General features: G+C 37.9%; 1 protein-coding gene across 1 annotated transcript in view; it reads right to left on the bottom strand.

Annotated features, from left to right (window-relative positions):
• Window positions 1-18,527, bottom strand: part of CDAN1 (codanin 1) — a gene marked incomplete in the record, with an annotated part of 1,645,523 nt that overhangs the window by 576,963 nt on the left and 1,050,033 nt on the right. Inside the window, 1 exon segment of the mRNA XM_044074210.1 lies at window positions 11,145-11,199. Coding sequence (XP_043930145.1) covers window positions 11,145-11,199 — 55 coding nt within the window.

Raw genomic sequence — 18,527 nt, 5'->3', positions numbered from 1 at the left:
TTGGATGGTAGGGATCACTACAGGTTTACGGATCGCTGTAAAACTGGAATGAAGAATCAAGCATGTCCAATTAGCAATATCGATGAAGCCATCAATCTGAGAAAGTCAAGACTAGATCAGCTGAGGGAGCGTGGTGGTCGGGGAGAGTGGAAATTGAATCTTGGTGAATGCAGTCTATTGTTTGGTAATTCAGAATTTATGATGTTATGTCCTGATGGCAGCCTATGAAAAACAATATCTGAGAAGGCAGAATCTGGTATTTGCCCAAGTTTACAGAGATACCCAAAGACAAACAGAGCTGATAGAAAATCTCTAGCAGTGGACAGGGAATCCACTGATGTAATGGCTAGAAGCCAATCATCTAGATACAGGAAAATGCAGATCCCTTTAAGATGCAGATGGGCTGTGACCAATGCCATGCCATGGACTTGATAAACACTCAGGGGGCTGTGGTGGCTCCCTACCAGAACTCCAGAAACCTTCTGGATTCATGGGCAGTTATGATGCAGAAGTAGGCTTCTCGGAAGTCTTGGAAGCACATCCAATTGTTTGCCTGTAAGCAAGACAAAAATCCAACCCAAACTGGGTCTTTGTAATGTACCGATTTAAGTAGGTGACATCTAGGACTGGCTTGAGCTTCTTGTTTTTATTTGGCAATAAAAAAATCTAGAATACACACTTGACCATTTCCCACTTTGATGGCTCATTTTTCTCAAGAGTAGCAATCTTTCCTCTCGTCACCCTGTGCTGGTGTGGTGGAATATATGAGAATGGCAGAGAATGTTGTCGGGGTAAGGAAAATGGTACTGTAAAGCATCAGGAAATTATCCTCCTCACCAACTTGTTTTACATGTTGGCTATCTAAACATTTGACAGAACAGATAGCTGGCTAACTGCCTCCAGGAGAAAGCAGCTGAGCTAGCGTTCAGGGACTGAGGTTGTTTTCCTGAAATGGGACTCCTGGATCCCTGGTTTTAAGGATCACCCCTGTTCTCTGGGGTGGCATTCATTGAAGGGGTCAACATTGCTCAAGCCACCCCTGGCAAAAAACTAGTCAAAGGACAGACATTGGGATTTTCTGAACCACACTTATTTGAGACCAGAGTCATGTTGTGGGATCACTATGGGAGCTCTTAAACTTTACTTCTGGGTCAGACAACGTCTTTTCTTCCTGCTCACTCTTCTGAAGTTTTATTTTAAGTTTAGGTCCAAACAATGAGGATTCTTCATAGGCAGCATTGACAAAGGATGCTTTAAAATTGCCCACAAAATCACAAAGGTGGAGCCAGGCATGTTTCATAGTTATACCTTCTACTGCTGCTCCAACAAGCTGTACTGTGAAGCAGTCCCATGAAGAGATTAGAAATGGTCAACATGGTGGCCACATGAGTTTCAACATGCCTTCTACATTCTGGAGAGGCTGGCTTTCTCAGTGTCCAAGGCCTGCTCGTCTATGAAGTTGGAACTGGTTCATGTGACAATGTGATTTGATGTCCTCAGGGCAACTGTGACTGAAGCATAGGCAGATTTCCTCATTCTGTCCATTGCATGAAATATTGCATGAGACTCTGTTACGGGGATGGACAGCTGCTGTGTTTTTTGATGGTTCTCTTCTGGTGGCTGCTGTAATGATAGAGTACATCAGAAGGTCCTTACTCCAATGCTGCTGATCCTTAGTGCGACAACTTTTTTCCCAGTTTCCTGGGCACTGCTTTAAAACTGGGACCAAGGAAGGAGCTTGTAGAGGTGACTGTGACCCATCCCAATCTGCTCCAGAGATGATGGGAGGAGAGATGATACCCATTTCAGCAAAAGTCTTCAAAAATGCTTTGGAAGGACCTAGTACACTTAAGAGAATATATTATTGATGAAGGGCATAATGACAGAAATTTAGATAACTCTCTCTCTCTCTGATGAATGCCTGCTTAAGACCATTTTAGGAGTCTTACCTAAAATAAGTGTGTCCATAAGAGTGGAGACATCAGAGAAACAGAATGTACTAAAACTAGTACTGATGGTGGATGCTGGGGTTTTGTTTAGGAAACATTTGATGGCAGACATCCAGGTAAGTTTTCGTTTCTTGCCTTTGTTATCCTTTTTTCTTCTGTTAGTTTCTCTCTACTACTATCTTTTTCCTTCTCTATCATGCTCTGAAGGGAGACTAACCTTAAAAATGAACATTCTTTTTTTCTAACAGAGGGCCAAAGCTTAGCCTCAGCAAATAGTGCAATCCACTAAAAGGTATTCACACCCTAGCTATACAATTCATAGACTGTGGGTGTCTTGGGGTGGAACCTTGTGTCCAAATTTGCCACACATTTTGAAGACCTTGACCATATTAAACACACTGTCCCGTGTAAAAATGAAAGTCAAAATAGATATTTCTAATAAGTTTTTAGCTAACTACATTATTCAACAACAAACAAACCATCAATAGTATTACACATTTTAACCATATGTCAGAAAAGTTAGAAAAACAGATAAGACTCATCTGTATTAGCAAACTATAACAAATTATTAATTTTAATGCAGCGAGAAAAGTGACGACATGCAAGCCCATTGTCTTTTTTTTTTTTTTTTTAAGCAAATAGAATGCTAGATAAGAAATAGGTAAAAAATTACAAGGCTGATAAAAGTGAAGTAAAAAAATTGTAACAAGCTTTGAAAAATGTAAGCACTTGGATGTCCTGGACTACGTCTTTGAGAACGGTAATGAGATCTGAGGTGGTTTTAGAGACGAATGCATTGTGGAAGTTTTAAGAACTCAAGGTCTGAGAGCTAGCTATATTTGCTGGATGGGATCCTTGAGGTGGCAGCACCCCATTAATTGAATAAGACAGACCTGGTTTTATGGCTGCTGTCCTTTTATAGACCATACCTCTCAACCTTCCATTTCTGAAATGAGGAACACTAGCCCTCATAATGTGGAGCAAACGGACAAAATGTGGAACACATACTAACAGCTTACTAACAACTTCAGCTAGGAAGATCACACAATGATTAAAATATGCTGGTTTTACTCGTACAAAAGATCTTTTAATGAATTAACATGATTCTTTTCTATTTACCATGGATAGGAGTTAAAAAAATTTCTAACAATGAATGTGTGACAGAGCCTTTCAATGTGGAGCTTTGAGGAACATGAACTTTAAGACCCCAAATGAGGTACATTCCTCATAATGAGGTACACTTGAGAGGTATGTTATAGACCTAGGCTCATTCTGGAGTAAACTCCTTGCCTTCTGAGTGTGAGTTACCTGTTGTATTGCCTTTTTCTTTACTAGTCTCAAGAAATTCTTCTGGGTGAAACTGAGCTACTGTCTGCAAAACTAACTTGTGTAACATGGCTGCTCTTCATGCTGGCAGGTAGAATTGAAAACTGTCTCCCATGTATGGGGTTAGGTGAGGAAGAGACCCAGGGTAATAGTCACCTTTCAGGATCTTTGTTAATAATCCTGTTTCTCAAGAATCTCTAACTGAAGGAAACTTTTTCTTTGGACTGTCTGACTACGGAGCTATTGGACAAGGGTTTGTTTACAAAAAACAGGCACATTGGTGTTTTCTGAAAATTGTGCAGGAGTATGAAATATGCAGGACATTATTTTGCTCTTTTCCACTTCTTTTCTAGGGCTGTAATATCAGTATGCTAACCACAATGTAAAAAAAAAACAAAAACAAACAGAAGCAACTAATAATTGAATTTTTACTTCCTCAGGATAGTTTTTTGTTCTGAGTTGATCACACTTTTTCAAAGTAATACCAAAGATGAACAAATTGATGCACCAAAAGCTTTGTAAACCAATCTCACTGCATGGCCTACTCATTACAGGCATTCATTATGTACAGGTAATCATTGGTGTCAAATTTTGTTAGCTTCTGTATGCATCACAGTACTTGGCTCAGAAAGATTGTATGGGCACATGTAATTAAATTCCTTTTCAGGAACATAACCAAATGAATAAACACCAATCTTTTTGCCCTATCTGTCCATCAGCCTCAATTTCTTCTTAAAATGAAGTACTGCTGAAGTTAATAGTCTTATTTGACTGCAATTAAGAGTACAGGACAGAAAGCAGAAGGATCTGCTTTGTGATTGTTACATAGAGGCTACTGCCTGTAGCCTGGTATTCCTTTTTGGGTCAAGCTGTTCACAGTTAACTTTCATGACATCACAGAAGATCGTAAACACAATATGGGCAAGATTACTTCACTTCTGGCAAAGATGTAAAGTGAATATCTCTATTCTATGAGAAGAGGGGTCTCCTGCTGGTCATGGAAAAAATCATCAATATAATTTACATCCTCTGGAAGGCAATCGGAGAGGACTAAAGATCTATCCTCATGGTCCAAGTAAAGAAAAGTATGGAATTTAAGCTGCCTCACAAAGCAAACTTCTTTAATGGACAGTGGGGATATGAACTTTTTTGTTTTTCCTCTTTCCATCTGTAATCTTCACTGGAACCAGTGACAACTTCCTTTTTTTCCCCTTACATGAAAATTAGACTTTATGCTGGCAAAATGTTGCTATCTGCTGTGCTAATTCTGCTTTCTGGGCAACTTTAAAGCATTTTCTAGTAAACACTGTGAAACCTCCAATTGGATGAAAAAGGGCATACGTGCTCACAGATGGCCCTAAAGGGCAGAAAATCTTTGAGTGCTACAGGTTTAAAATTCAATAATAATACGGGTCTGGATCCGACAGATGACATTCCTTCATTATTTTTGCAGAATATGTTGAAGGTACCCAGATTAGTAATTTTCTGATTTTTTACAAGCATGTTTTTAAACTACTGAAGTGAAGGTACCTTGTCTGAGAATTGCTGAAGTGCTGTCACTCACTGATGAACTATTTGAAGCCTAGATTTAGAAGCTGCCTCTTCAGACTTGACAGATTTTACTGATTTTTCTCTTTCTTCATCCCTTTTCTGACTCTCTCCATGAAGTAAAATTCAGATTAAATGATTCCTTACTTCTATAATGACTCTACAGATTTTTTACTTTTTTTTTCAGCCAAATAAGATGAACCGGCAGTCAGCCAGTCAACTCAGTCTCGATGCATTATTAAACTTCTGGCAAATATCACAAAACTCAGGTTTATTCTTAAGCCTGAACTAAAACAAGCAAGCAATGGATGCAATAATCTTCAGATGCAATTCACCTAACACAGCAGATTTACTGACTGATTTAGGGGAATAAAAGTCGCACAATTATTTCATAAGTGGCCAAGATTAAAGTGTTTCTTACTGAAAATTCAAGTATGATTAAATGCAATACACGACAGGATATCTCCAACAAGATACTTGAAGACTAGCAATACTCAGCAATAACAAAAGAAGACAGTGCATGCCAGCACTGGATTTATACTGGAGTTCTGCACCGCATATGTCAATACCTTCACAGATGTGAGGCTACCATTAGCCTTTGTGGGGGGGGGGGGGGGTAGCTTTTCCAGAGCTGAATAGACCAATGTCAAAAGGTGATGGGTAAACCAAAATGATATAACTTACAGTTAAAACTACACTTCCAGAAAAAAAAATATTTTTCTTAAGAATGGTGTTACCACTTCACCAAAGGAGAGGAATAGTGACCTTTCCTGCAATGATGACTCATAGGACCAAAGTTCGCCAAGGTAGCTCTTCCTCATTACTCTGTTTTTTCTCTATAAACTTGCTGGATTGAATGATTTGCACATTCTGTAAATTTTGACCAAATGCTCACATGTACAGTAAAACGTGCATAGTGGCTGTAGGCAATGGGTAACTGTACACTACCACACTGGGAAACAGTTCAGCCAATATATCTAGAAATGCAAGGACTCAAGACATTTAGTTAAAAAGCATAAATCATCTAATTTGGAATAAACATGAAAAAACAATCAGACAAAATTAGATACAAAATCCTGAAAATAATTTCAAACTTCTGTTCATCTGAAAAGTAGTAAAGCATGTGAAACTATGATGGTGAGAAAAATGAGGCAGTATGGGGTCCAAATCCCTCCCCTTTTATGGGTGTTTCTCTTAAGTAATGAAAAATAAATTCTTGATGAGGAAGACAGTAAGCCATGACATGATGCTCAATACAGTGGATGGATGAGAGTTCAGCAATAATCCACCCTGATAATTCAGGAACCAAGGAAGAATTCTTAAACATGCTAATGTAATACTATGGAGATGTGACCACCAACAACCAGGTCTGTTTTGTTTACTGAAGGTATGTAGACTGCATGGGCCTTTCTAGCTACAAGCTTCTTACCTAGCAAATCAAGTAATAAAGCTAATACAATGTATGAGATTAACATTACTGTACAGGTAACAAAAGGAAAATTCAATGCTCAATGTAACATTCGTGCATGTAAGTGGAAAGTCAACATCAAAGTTCACAAACTATTCAGATAATTACAGCAGTACACAGTGCATATACATTATTTGAATGTTCTTGCCACATGACAGAGATTTGATTTAAATTACTTTTGCCATAAAACTGGATCTTTTAGTCATACTACATACAGTATCTCAGGAGGTGGTGAGTGCGCAGACTGGGTTAAAATGATGAAACAAACTTATGACAGCAAATGGAATAAAAATCCAGCTTTTAGGATCTCAGAAGGAAAAGTATCACAAAAAAAAAACTGAAGGGGGGGGGAGGGGGTTACACCAAAAAAGAGCTATAATCTGAGTTGCAGGCTAAGGATGTCATCCTGTGCATGAAGCCAAGAGTGGAGCAGAAAATTAAAAATAGCAGTTTGAATATTAGTGAACAGCTGCCAATACTAAATATTCTGGAAGTCGAGGTAAAATTCAGCTTTTCAGGGTGTGGCAGAGGCGTTTCAGATACAGTGATTGGAACAAATTTCTGCATATCCTGTTTAATAGCCTGGAAACTCAAAACCAGGAATGAAAAAAGATCACCTTTGCTGAGAAAAGGAGGTGACACGCACACAATTGCAAAAGTACCATCAGGGATGTCTGAGAGGCTGTAGATAAGCAACTAGCATATACCTAGGTCTCCTTAAAATAATTACAAAAAGGATCATGAAAATCTGCATGCAACTTCGAAGGCTCATAATTCTTATTTTCAGAACAGAAGTGGAAATACCATCACAAAAATATTCCAGACTGCAGCGTGATGATATCTGAATCACAGAATTACAGAACAAAATCACAGAATCATAGAAAATAAAAGGCAACTGGTCCCAGTGGTCATTTACACCTTGCCAATACCAACCCTTAGACCTGAACTCCTTTTGTTCATGGAGCAACAAGGAAGTCATACCAGATTTTTAAAACTGGATACCCACACCCAGTTGTCTGACTCCTTTTTGAAGGAAGTGCATTGCATTGCTTAATTTGGAGTAGAAAATTTCTCCAGATAAGGGGTAAGCATTGCTTTGGAAATCTGCCTCTCCAATGTTTTATTTATTTACTGGAACAAGTAGACATCACTGGTTCTACTGTTAGAACTGTTTGATTTGTGGAGATATTGGAGGTCTTGGACTACTGGATCAGTAATGGTCCAAAAAGCTAGGCATACATCACCCCAAAGGAGCCTGGGGAACACTAAAGGGACAGTGGTTTCCAGTCTTTCCCGTTAGCTCTTGTCTTAAGCCTTTTTTTTTTTTTTTTTTTTTTTTTTTTTAGGTAGGAACCATTGGAGTCTTTCCATTGTTTGATATGCCTAGTAATATGCATCCCAAAAAGGGCAAAGGATTCAATAATACATCTGATCAATGTGGAATATAGAGAGACAAGAACTTCCTTTGGTCTGGATGAAAAATCTGTTGTAATCATCTGAACTCTGTAAAAAGATTTCCTAACCAGTGTTGCAAAGTGATAGTTAAAGGCAGAGGAATTATCCACCCATTTTCCAAGATCTCTCACCACACTAATTTTGAAGCAGGGTGTTGTCTATAACATGGATGAATGGACTGTTTACTAACAAACTAAATATTAAAAAGCTCAATATTGTATAACACTTTTCTTTGAGTACTAGTTGTTGACATATGAGTTCCAGTTGTAGCCAGTGCATATCAGGAGACTTGAGGAGAAGTTTGTAGTGATCCTCAAACTTGGTTAGCCAGACATCCATATTTGTAATTTGGAGATCTCCAGAGTACGTGACTAACAATAAGAAGTTCTAACATAGAGCTGTGAGGAATACAACTCAACACTTTCATGTCTGCTGAGAATGTACCCACCATACACTGACTTCATGGGTTATATCGTCCACCAATTTGCTATCCACCTAACTGTGCACAGGTCATTTTGAAGCTCATTCAGCTTGTTTATCATATCAGCATGTGATATGGCATTCAGCTGTATGGACAGCATGTCCATTATGCACAGCTTGAGCTGGTCTCTCAAAAAAGGTGACCAGATTCATTAGGCAGGAGCTACCCTTAAAGCCAAACTACTGGGGATCAAGCTTTATAAGATTGTTGATATAGTTAATTAGTCTAGTTATACATTTCATGGCTTAGAATACGAGACTAATTAGGGCAATTGGTGTGTAGTTGTTTCGGGGGTCAGTGGTGGGTTCACCTTTGCAAAATGTCATCAAAAGACTGTGCTCAAACTTCAGAGGAAAACATACTGGCTAGGTTCAAGATGAATAGCTTCAGGAGCAAGTCCACTATGATGTGTTTTGTACTGTTTATTAGGCAACCTGGTATATTATCAGGCAGCATGGATGATATATTTTCTGTTTTCAGGAGTTCCTTAGGCAAGCGCTCTTTGGTTACAATGGAGGTTTTGAGATTCTGTAAGGTATGTGGGCTTTATATGGTTGTTTTGGGGGTGAACTTTGCACAGAATTTGTTCACTAGTATGCTGGCTATATCTACTAGATCCAAGTGTGTAGTGCCATTTAGTAAGTTCTGATAAATCATATGTGTTATTCTTTAGTTTTCTAACATGACTAAAGAAGGATTTATAATTGTTTTTTGCTTTTGATGCAAGTCTAAGTTCACAGGATGTCCTTGTTTTCCTGACAGTGTTTTAGTTCTTTTGATGGCTTTTTAATGTTAGCTTTGGTTTGAAGAATATTTTTTTTGCTACCTAGTTTCAGGAGCTTTTCTTTTATTGCATTTGTTATTTATACATGAGAGAGGTTGTTTTATTTTTAAACTTCCTTTTCTGTTTGGCTCTGACTGGAAGTGCTACTTGCTGTGAAGTATCTTGGCTAATATGGTTAGCATAGTAGTGAGGAAATAATTTTATATTGTACATGTTATAAACAAAGGTATGGCATCTAGGTCCAAAGAAGTCATTGTTCCACTATATTCAGCATTCTTCAGACCTGTCACTGAGTGCAGTGCCCCATTTGGTATGCACCTAACCAGGTATATCCAACAACCGAAACATCTACTGAGGTTTCTCACTAAAAGAATACAGGGTGTAATGTGTTATGCAGACCACCTCAAGGCCCTACCGCTGTACTCAGTCTCCTACAGATTGTTGAGGGGAGACCTATGTCTGGGAAACAAGGCGTTATCAGACTGCACTCTGACGGATCTCCTGCATATCTGCAAAACAGCACCAAAATTACCAATTCTAAAGACTTAAACCTTGCCTGTGATATAAATAGGACCTGCTAGAGAGACAGGTATGCATCACAGAGGCTAGTCCTTCTCTGGAACAGCCCCCCCCCCATCCACTTGCACAACAGTTCTTCTCTAACCCAATTCAAGTGCAACTTGGACAACTGGATGGGGAAACAGGAAATTCATTGCTGGTTTGGCACCTATGTTTCTAATGGATGCAGGCAGCCTGTAAATGGTTCATCTCCCAAGCCATTGCTGTTTCAACTCCCAATCCCCTGCTTACATTTATCAAGGGTATCAAAACTTGTATATGATTTGGGATGCATGGCTAGGCTTAAAAATGCCCCTGTGGTAGTTAGCCTAGTAAACACCTATGAACTTGAATTTAGTCACTTCATCACAGAATTGCAAAAGGTTTGCACATTTGAAGTCTCTGAACATTGTGACATTTGTATACAAATGTTTGAAGATTTTTGAAGGAAAAGGTTACCAGTTTTTGGTCAGATTTAACTGAAGAAGGGACTACTACAGCGGGGGGGGGGTGCTTTTATTTATGAAATAAACAAACTTTTGGGAGTAACCTACAGCTGAGGTAAAGATATCACAGTTTATCATCAGATCTCCTAGAATATCAGAACTCATATTAATTTGAAGTTCATCCAGTATATTTAGGAACTGAACAGTTTTCCGGGATCACAGAGGTGGTCCTGCAACATGCTGTGATGTGATAATTTGTCCTATTTAGTGTGATTTGGATCTCAACCAGATGGTGTTTTTGGGTCTCTAGGGATCTGTCTAGAATGTGATGTGGTCTTTAATAAATACAGATACTCCTTCACAGTTATCACTGCCTAGCAATTTCCCCAGAAGGATCAGAGAAGGTGAAAAATATTAATGTGTGACTGAAGGAAATGCAGCCATTGGAGGTCAGGAAAGGGTAGTAAACTAAAGAAAAATATCCTGCCCAGGTAGCATTTTACAGTACACTTCTGCATATGGTATTCATAAGAAGGTCTGCTAACCAGTCACTAAAGGAGACTGGTTTATAAATGGAGAGGGATAATTATTGCATTCCCATTAATTTATTTTTCAGACATTCAAACTCTGAACAAAAACCCATGGAGGAATACATGTAGTTGTCCAGAAAGCATCTTCACTAAAGTTAACCAAAAATTCAGATTCTTAAAACAGGGGAGAGGGATAGATATACTGCCTATGTGACAATCACCTAAAGTTGTGGTACCACACTACTAATTTCTCTCTGCCTCAATGAACAACTCATGACACAGGCCCATGTCCAAATTCGTACTCACAAATACAATGAGTGGAAATAGTACTCGGCCATCTTCTAGCACTAGCATACTTTGTATACTCCTGCACTCAACGCAAAGAAGAAAAGTATTGAACACAATATCTTTAATATTTGCTTATACAGATAAACTGCTGTGAAAAGATTTTTGCCATAAGAGAATGCTTCAGCTCCTCCCTGCATGCTACATTCAGCAACTATGAAGGAACAAAGCTAAAACAGGATGCTTTTTTGCATATTTTTATTTACTACAAGACTTTCATAAGCATTCACAAACCTAAAAATGACACCACTTACCAAGATAAGGGCAGCACATATACAGCAACTGCTGGTCAACAAGGGGGACAGAATCCTGGAATAAAGAAAAAAAAAACAAAAAGTAGACTCAAAACTTGTCACATACATAAAACAGTACGTAGGACTGTCCATGAGAACTGAGGGGGCTAAAGCTAATAATCTGACACTATAACACAAATTCCTGTAGCAAAGCAATACCAATGCTTACAAAGGAAGGGGCAAAAAGGACTGGTAGCCAGAGGCTAGCAAACTTATAATGAAAGTGCAAAACACAAGTGAAGTCCCAAAACTACAAAGGGGAGAATAAAGATTTTCACACACTCCAGGGAACAACAGAGGGGAAAAATTAAGTTACTCAACTGAACAGTTTCGAGACACAACAGGTAACTGCAAAAATGGATTACAATAATACAAAATGTATTTTACAAAACTATGCAACTAACATCAACATGTTGAGGTTTTATTTAAATCAATCAGTAATGTCTCTGAATTATTTTTTAACAGGTCACTGTCAAGATAAACTGTAAAGTGGAGGCAACTTTGGAGTTTTCAATCAAGGCTGCTTTTTTCTACGATGCACTTTGTGGCATCCCAATGGGATGACATTTCTTTTTCTTAAATGTCCTTTTTTTACTTAAAAAATAAGCCTCTTAAAATTAGTTTTTCTTTGAGTAAATTGAGAAAACTGTCAGTATTTTTACAGACATCAACGGTTACAAAACATAGAATAGTTAATCAGAGGAGAATGTGAGGGAACAAGTGCAGAGCTGCTAACAGTCTGCAGAGCTAAACTTGGCAAACTACCATGTTACAAAAATGCAGTTATGCATTTACTAAAACGCTGGATCCTTTCATTCTGGTCCATCCAATATGACTGAAGCTTATTGAGATGCTTGTCAGATCCAATCCAACACTGCTGGTGCTCCAAGCCTTGAGCTCCTTTAAGAATTTCCCCATCCCTAACACCCCTGTGCACCAAATCTCATCAAATCAAGTTTTCTGAGTAAGGGTAGCGAACAACTAAATATTAGAGAAACAAACAGAAAGGCTACAGGTTGGCTTACCATGTCCTCAGGAACAAATTACAATCTGGATGGGGGATGGTGGGAGGGATTAATATCAGACGAACTACGATGAAAGGATCCATTGTTATATCAAGTACAAAACTTGTTTATCATATTTCTCAGGTCAAATCCACATAATGAGTCAGAATCCCAAACTACCTCTAAGTCTGGATGGTATGACAGGATACCCTTAAAAATTATAGCAATAAAGGATGTCCTGGATCTGCAAATTATATCCAGTTTGTACTGTTTTTTTTCCCACACAAGAAACATCTTAAGTCATCATATATGACATAAGACCATGTTACATTTGTATATAAATGAAAATAAGCCATAGCGACACAACCTCAGTTAAAAATAATATACATTCCAAACCATGTCAACACAACTGTAGCTGCAAACATACATCAGTTAACACATCCAGTCATTGTTAGTCAACCATCAAAAAGCTCATTCAAATCCTGTCTTCTTTTAAACCTCATTCCTCCTCTGCATGTATTGATACCATATTTCCCATTTTTTTCTTATGCAATTTGCTCCTACCCTTTTTCTAAAGATCCCAGTTCCAGTTGCTTTATCTCTGTTACTATCTTCACTACTTCTAGTAAGGTTGGTTTAGACTTTGATTTCCATTTTCTAGTAATTGCTTTTCTGGCAGCCACAATAATTAGACTCAGCAAGGCCTTAATATATCTGGGGAATTTCAATTCTGTATCATAGCTCAAAAACCTCATTTCCCCAGTTACTCCAACCCACTCACCCAGCATCTCCAACAGAGCAGTCTGCAGGGAATCTTTAAAGTCTGCCAACGCACCACACTACCAGAAAACACGTTCCCATTTACCTCTATTCCTCATCACACAGCCAACATTTGCTGTCTACCCTGAGGAAAAACTCTTGACGTCTGCTTGGGATATAAAACTACCTACATAAACACTTCCAGGCAAAGACTGTAAATCTTCTAGATTTTGTTGCATATTTGGGACACATATCCCCCCATTTTTTTTGTTCATTGTATATCTAATATCTCTTCCCAAACCTTCCTAACCTTCTCTGATTTATTCTTATAGTTATCATGCAATATTTTATATGCTCTACTACTTATTCCTTTCTTAATGGCATCTTTTGTTCTAGATTCTACTAAAAACTCTACCAGTGCTGGTCTTTCGTTTAGGACCTCCACATTTCTTTCTCTTTGCCTATACTCTGATATCAATGCTTGATATGTAAGGCAATCTCTAACCTGCAATCCAAACAACTTCTTGGCATCTTCCCATTCTATTACCTTTCCCTCTACAGTTATATGCTCCCAATACCTTGGGTCCCTTCTCCAATATATTGCCTATTGTCTGTGTCCCTAATTGCAGCCATCCCTACTGGCAGAATCTCCTTTCTCCATTCCTGTGTTGGCTTAGTTCTTAGAAAACCTTCTGCTACTTTATAAACATAATATTCTGTATGATTATTATTGTTCTCCTTAAAGGTCTACATCCAGAATCGCAGTCTCGCCCTGTTACTTGAGCCCCCCCCCATTTCATCATCATCTTAAATTCTGTACTGGTTAAACTGTATTGTACTTGTGAAGCTCTTCTCCCCTGGTCTACCAGCCCAGTTGGACACTACTCGGTAAACAAATGTAAAATAACATAGATAAATAAAATAAAATCTCCTTCCATTCTGAATTACAGTTTGCTGCTTGTGCTATGTATAGGAGCCTTAACGGTGTTGATCTGAAATACCTCTTCAACTTGTGTAATCCCAATCTGTCCTGTTCTACTGGAAGAATACGCTTATCTCACTTGACTCTTGCAGTTTTTCCCTCCCAGATATAATCCTTCAGTTCTTTATTAATTGCTATCCACAGCTTCTCCTCTGGCTGATAAAAATATGCCTGATGTACAAGACTAAAGAGTCTAAATACATTTTAGCTGCTTGTATCTTACTATCGATATCAATGTAACAGCTTCCATTTTCTCAGTTTTTGTATTATCTTTTTAGTCTCTTCCCACATATTCTTAGCTGCTACACTGGAATAATTTTTAATCCGTATTCCTAAATACTTCTTTTATCATGTCTCCATAAATATGGATATTGCTAAACCAATTCGTATGTGGGTACACAATTTAATGATATTGCTTTTGTTTTAGCTTCATTAATTTTGCATCCCAAAAAAGGTGTGAAACTATCTCAAGATGTTCCACAGCACTGTAATGTCCCTACCTGGCTTTGTCAAGTATAAAATAATGCCATCTGCAAATAGAGCCAGTTTTTCTTGACTACCATATCAATTATATCCTTGAATTTCTGAGTCCCTTATTTTCGTTGGCAATAGTTCTAAATACAATGCAAAAAACAAAGGGGAGAAAGGACAACCCTGCCTGGTTCCTCTGCTCAAGCAGAAAATATCAGGGACGTACCCACCCACTTTAATTTTTACCTCCAATCCTTCATATACTCTCCTAAACAACCTTATAATGTTATTAGAGAATGCAAATGCTTCCATTGCTCTGCTCATAAAATCCCAGCTTACTTTGCCAAATACTCTCTGCATCAGGACCCACCACCACCAACAGGGGTATTTTCTTACATTCTGCTTCCCTCTGAATCACCACTGTTCTGTTTATGTTGTCAAACGTTTCCCTCCCCTCCACAAAACCACACTGATCCATATACATCAATTTTGGCATTACTTTTGCCATTCTTTTAGCCATTATAGACAAACACTTTATGATCATGATTTAGCAATGAAATGGGCCTGTATGAATCTGGACCTGATGGATCTTTACCCTCTTTAGGTATTACAGCTACTACAGCTTTCTTCCAGGATGTTAGTACTCCTCCTCTTAAAATACTGTTAAAGAAAACCTTCCAAATCTTTATCAGTTTTTTCCCTCCTAGCTTCCAAAATTCCACAGGAATACCATCTACTCCTGGAGACTTTCCTGTAGATAGGTTATACATCACCATTTTTATCTGATTTCCTCCTATCCTGTTAGTAATTGAGACTCCTCTCCCTATAGCCTTACCATATTTAATTCTTTCATAAGCATTTCCATTTGTACCTTTTCTTGATTTCCATAATTTTCTGCTTTATATAGAATTTCATATAATTCTGAAATATTTGTAATACTTCTACAGGATCCCTTATCTTCCTTGTTACAGGCTCCCTAACCTTGGTGACCGCTCTTTTTACTTTCTGTTGTCTGAGTTGTCATATTAAAAGTTTTTATGCTTTAGAGTTTATCAAAAACAGTTGCTTAACAGCAATCCTTCTAAACTCATGCATACTATCAAGGTAAACCCTTTTCTGTTTAGCATTCTATAACTGGTCGTCTTCTGTGAGTTTCCCCATTTTGCAACACTTCAATATTTGTCAGTCTCTCTAAATATTTTTTTCCTTCTTAACCTTATCTCCTTTTCTTTTATTTCTAAAATACCACTAATTTTTTTCCCCACTCCCTAGCTATATTTTCAGAAAAAGTTTGCCTTCTCCAATAGAGTCTGAATAATTTCCACTACTCATTCCTCAACAACAGATAGGTGAGAAGCACCAGTGTTTCATTTTTACTTAATTACCCTGTGTTTTTATTTAATTATTGGTGCATGATCTGAAATAGCTATGGGGGCATATAAGACGTTCAATTAAGTGCACATGTTCCTGTGAAATGTAAATTCTGTCTAGCCTAGCCCAGTTTTTGTATCTTGGGGAATATGTAAATTCACTCTAAATTCCTAGAACTGAATTCATATCGTCCATGCCAAATATTTTCATATATTTCTTTAAAAATCTACACTCCTTTGTTATATTTCCCTTTCTGGACCCCCGAAACACATCTTCGCTATTGCAAATCAAATTCCAATCTCCACCTATAATATTCCTTGCTGAAAGCCGATTTCTCTCAGAATTTTCTTTAGCTCCATTACAGCAGTTTTTGGTAGAATATAAAAATACATGCCAATCTAATCCTCCTCACTTGCCAGTAACCCCTTAGTACTACAAATCTAACATTATTATCTTTTCCCCCCTCTTCTATTAATAATGGATCTCCTCTTGCAATTAATATAAGTACTCCTCTCTTCCTTTGCCCCAAGTTTTTTGTCTTTCGGCTTTTCCCAGTTAGGGGTCGCCACAGCGGAACTCCGGTCCGCTAATGATTGGCAGTAGATTTTTATGTGCCGAGTTGCCAGCTCTGACACAACCTTCAATGAAGGTATGCCCATTCACGCACGTCTCCATGCAGAAGACGCTCTAGCTGAGAATCGAACCGGACAGCGTCTTACTGTGAGGCGACAAGGCTACCGCAGCACCACCACCACCGCAGTCCTTTGCCCGAAGTATTCCACTGAATAACCATCCTGAAAACCTTTATCAAATTCATGTTTTCAGTTCTTTCTAAGTGTGTCTCCTGTAGCATATATATTTGCACTCTAGATTTTTTAATATAGTACCTTACTCTCTTTTTTGTATTTATCTGCAAGACCATTAACATTTAAAGACATTACAGAAAAAATATTCTTGAGGGATTATTATTCCCACCTTTTATGCACAACCAGCTTTTTTGTTAAATGTCTACTTCCTGCTTTTGTGTTGTATGCATGCACTATTTGGCAGGTTAATCTTTATTACAACTGTTTCTTGTCATCTCCATTTGAGTTTATGTCACATCTTGCAGAACTTTTCGCTTTATTTAAAATCCTCAAAACCACACACACACACACACACACACACACACACACACACACACACACACACACACACCTACCCCTGTAAAACTTACTAACTTAACATACAGTACCTATGTATATCTTAAAATACTGAAGTTTTATCCCTTAATAGGAACACAAGTTCCAAACTGACAACTACACACACAGACTCAAGCTGAACAGAAATAAACATTATCCATAGTAAGATGCATGGTAGAGCCTGTGATTGTATTATGTACGGTCTGGTCTTGCCTTATCTTTATAGCTCTCCCAACTAGGAAACACTTGAATGCTTTCAGAAAATATTTTCTCCAAGCCATTTCTCTCTATCAGATTGTCTGCTAGTGATATGAAAACAAGATACAGGACTGTTTACTAATGAGAAAAACCACACAAATTTTTCTTTTGTCATGCTCTTTTAACCAGATCCTTTTTTTAAACATTGCAGTACCTACATTTCTTAAAACTGAACAAGGAGAGAGATGGGAGAAACAAAGAATAAACAGAAATGCCTATTTATATTAGTATCCCCATGACATTTAAAAATAACTGAAAACATTTTTACTTTATAACATGCAGAGAAAATCATGTACCACTTAAACAATACTGATAAGAAAAAAAAAATGGTTTTACTTAGAGGTAACTATTTCCTTCCTCTACCCCTCTCCTTAGTATTTTTCTGAACATTAATGACATGAAGTAGGGCATATGCTTTAGAGCCCCCTACAAGTTTAGCAAAGTCCAAACAAGTCCAATATTTCCAGATTTTCTTATTCTTGTCTGTTTCACAAACACAATTATTGTTCTTTAATTCCACATTTGGCAGTTTCCAAGTTAACTGATTTTAGTCTCCAAACGTTAATGATATGGTGTAGGGCATATGCTTTAGAGTCCCCTACAAGTTTAACAAAGTCCTAGAAAGTCATATATTTCCTAATTCTCTTGTTCTATTCCTTTTCATCTCCCAATCCCAGTCTCTGCTTCACCTCCAGTTCACTCTCGTTTCTTCTAGTCAACTTTTGTGCTTTTTTTCCTCCTGTCAAGCATTTGCCTTTGAAACACTGGGAAAGGATTCACTGGCACAGTCTCTCTATGGTCTTTAATACCAGAAGAAGCAGAATCCCATTCTGTTGCACAGCTCACTTTTTGTTGGACAAATGTTTGTATTTCTTCCTTAGCATGTACTTCATCAAAAAATGTTTTTGTTCTTCCAGAGAGATACAGCAGTTTGAATCTCATGCCTGCTTCTTGACATTGTAAATCCAAAAACGGACCAGCACATATTTTCCATGTTATTAAGTTTAGTATGCCAACCTGCTTTAAAGTTCCTATGCATTTGGATTTTGTCTATAATAACAAATTTAAAAATAGCAGTGGGATGATTAATGGTGTGTTTATAGAGGGCATTAGACAATCAGTGGTTTCTAATAGCACTAAGGTGTTCACTAATCCTCAATTTGATTGGCCTGGACGTCTGATCCACATAAGAGGAACAGGTACATGTGGCCAAATAAATGACCCAATCCGAACTGCAATTCCCAAAGATGTTAATATTGTATACCTGTGATGTATTTTTACTGGAAAATTCCTTAGTTTTGAGGATATGTTGGCAGGC

This window comes from Protopterus annectens, chromosome 6.part0, assembly GCF_019279795.1.
Source record: "Protopterus annectens isolate FY-2018-M chromosome 6.part0, PAN1.0, whole genome shotgun sequence".
NCBI classification, from domain to species: Eukaryota; Metazoa; Chordata; order Ceratodontiformes; family Protopteridae; genus Protopterus; species Protopterus annectens.
The sequence above is the reverse complement of the archived record's forward strand: the minus strand, read 5'-3'. Positions and strand labels throughout refer to the sequence as shown.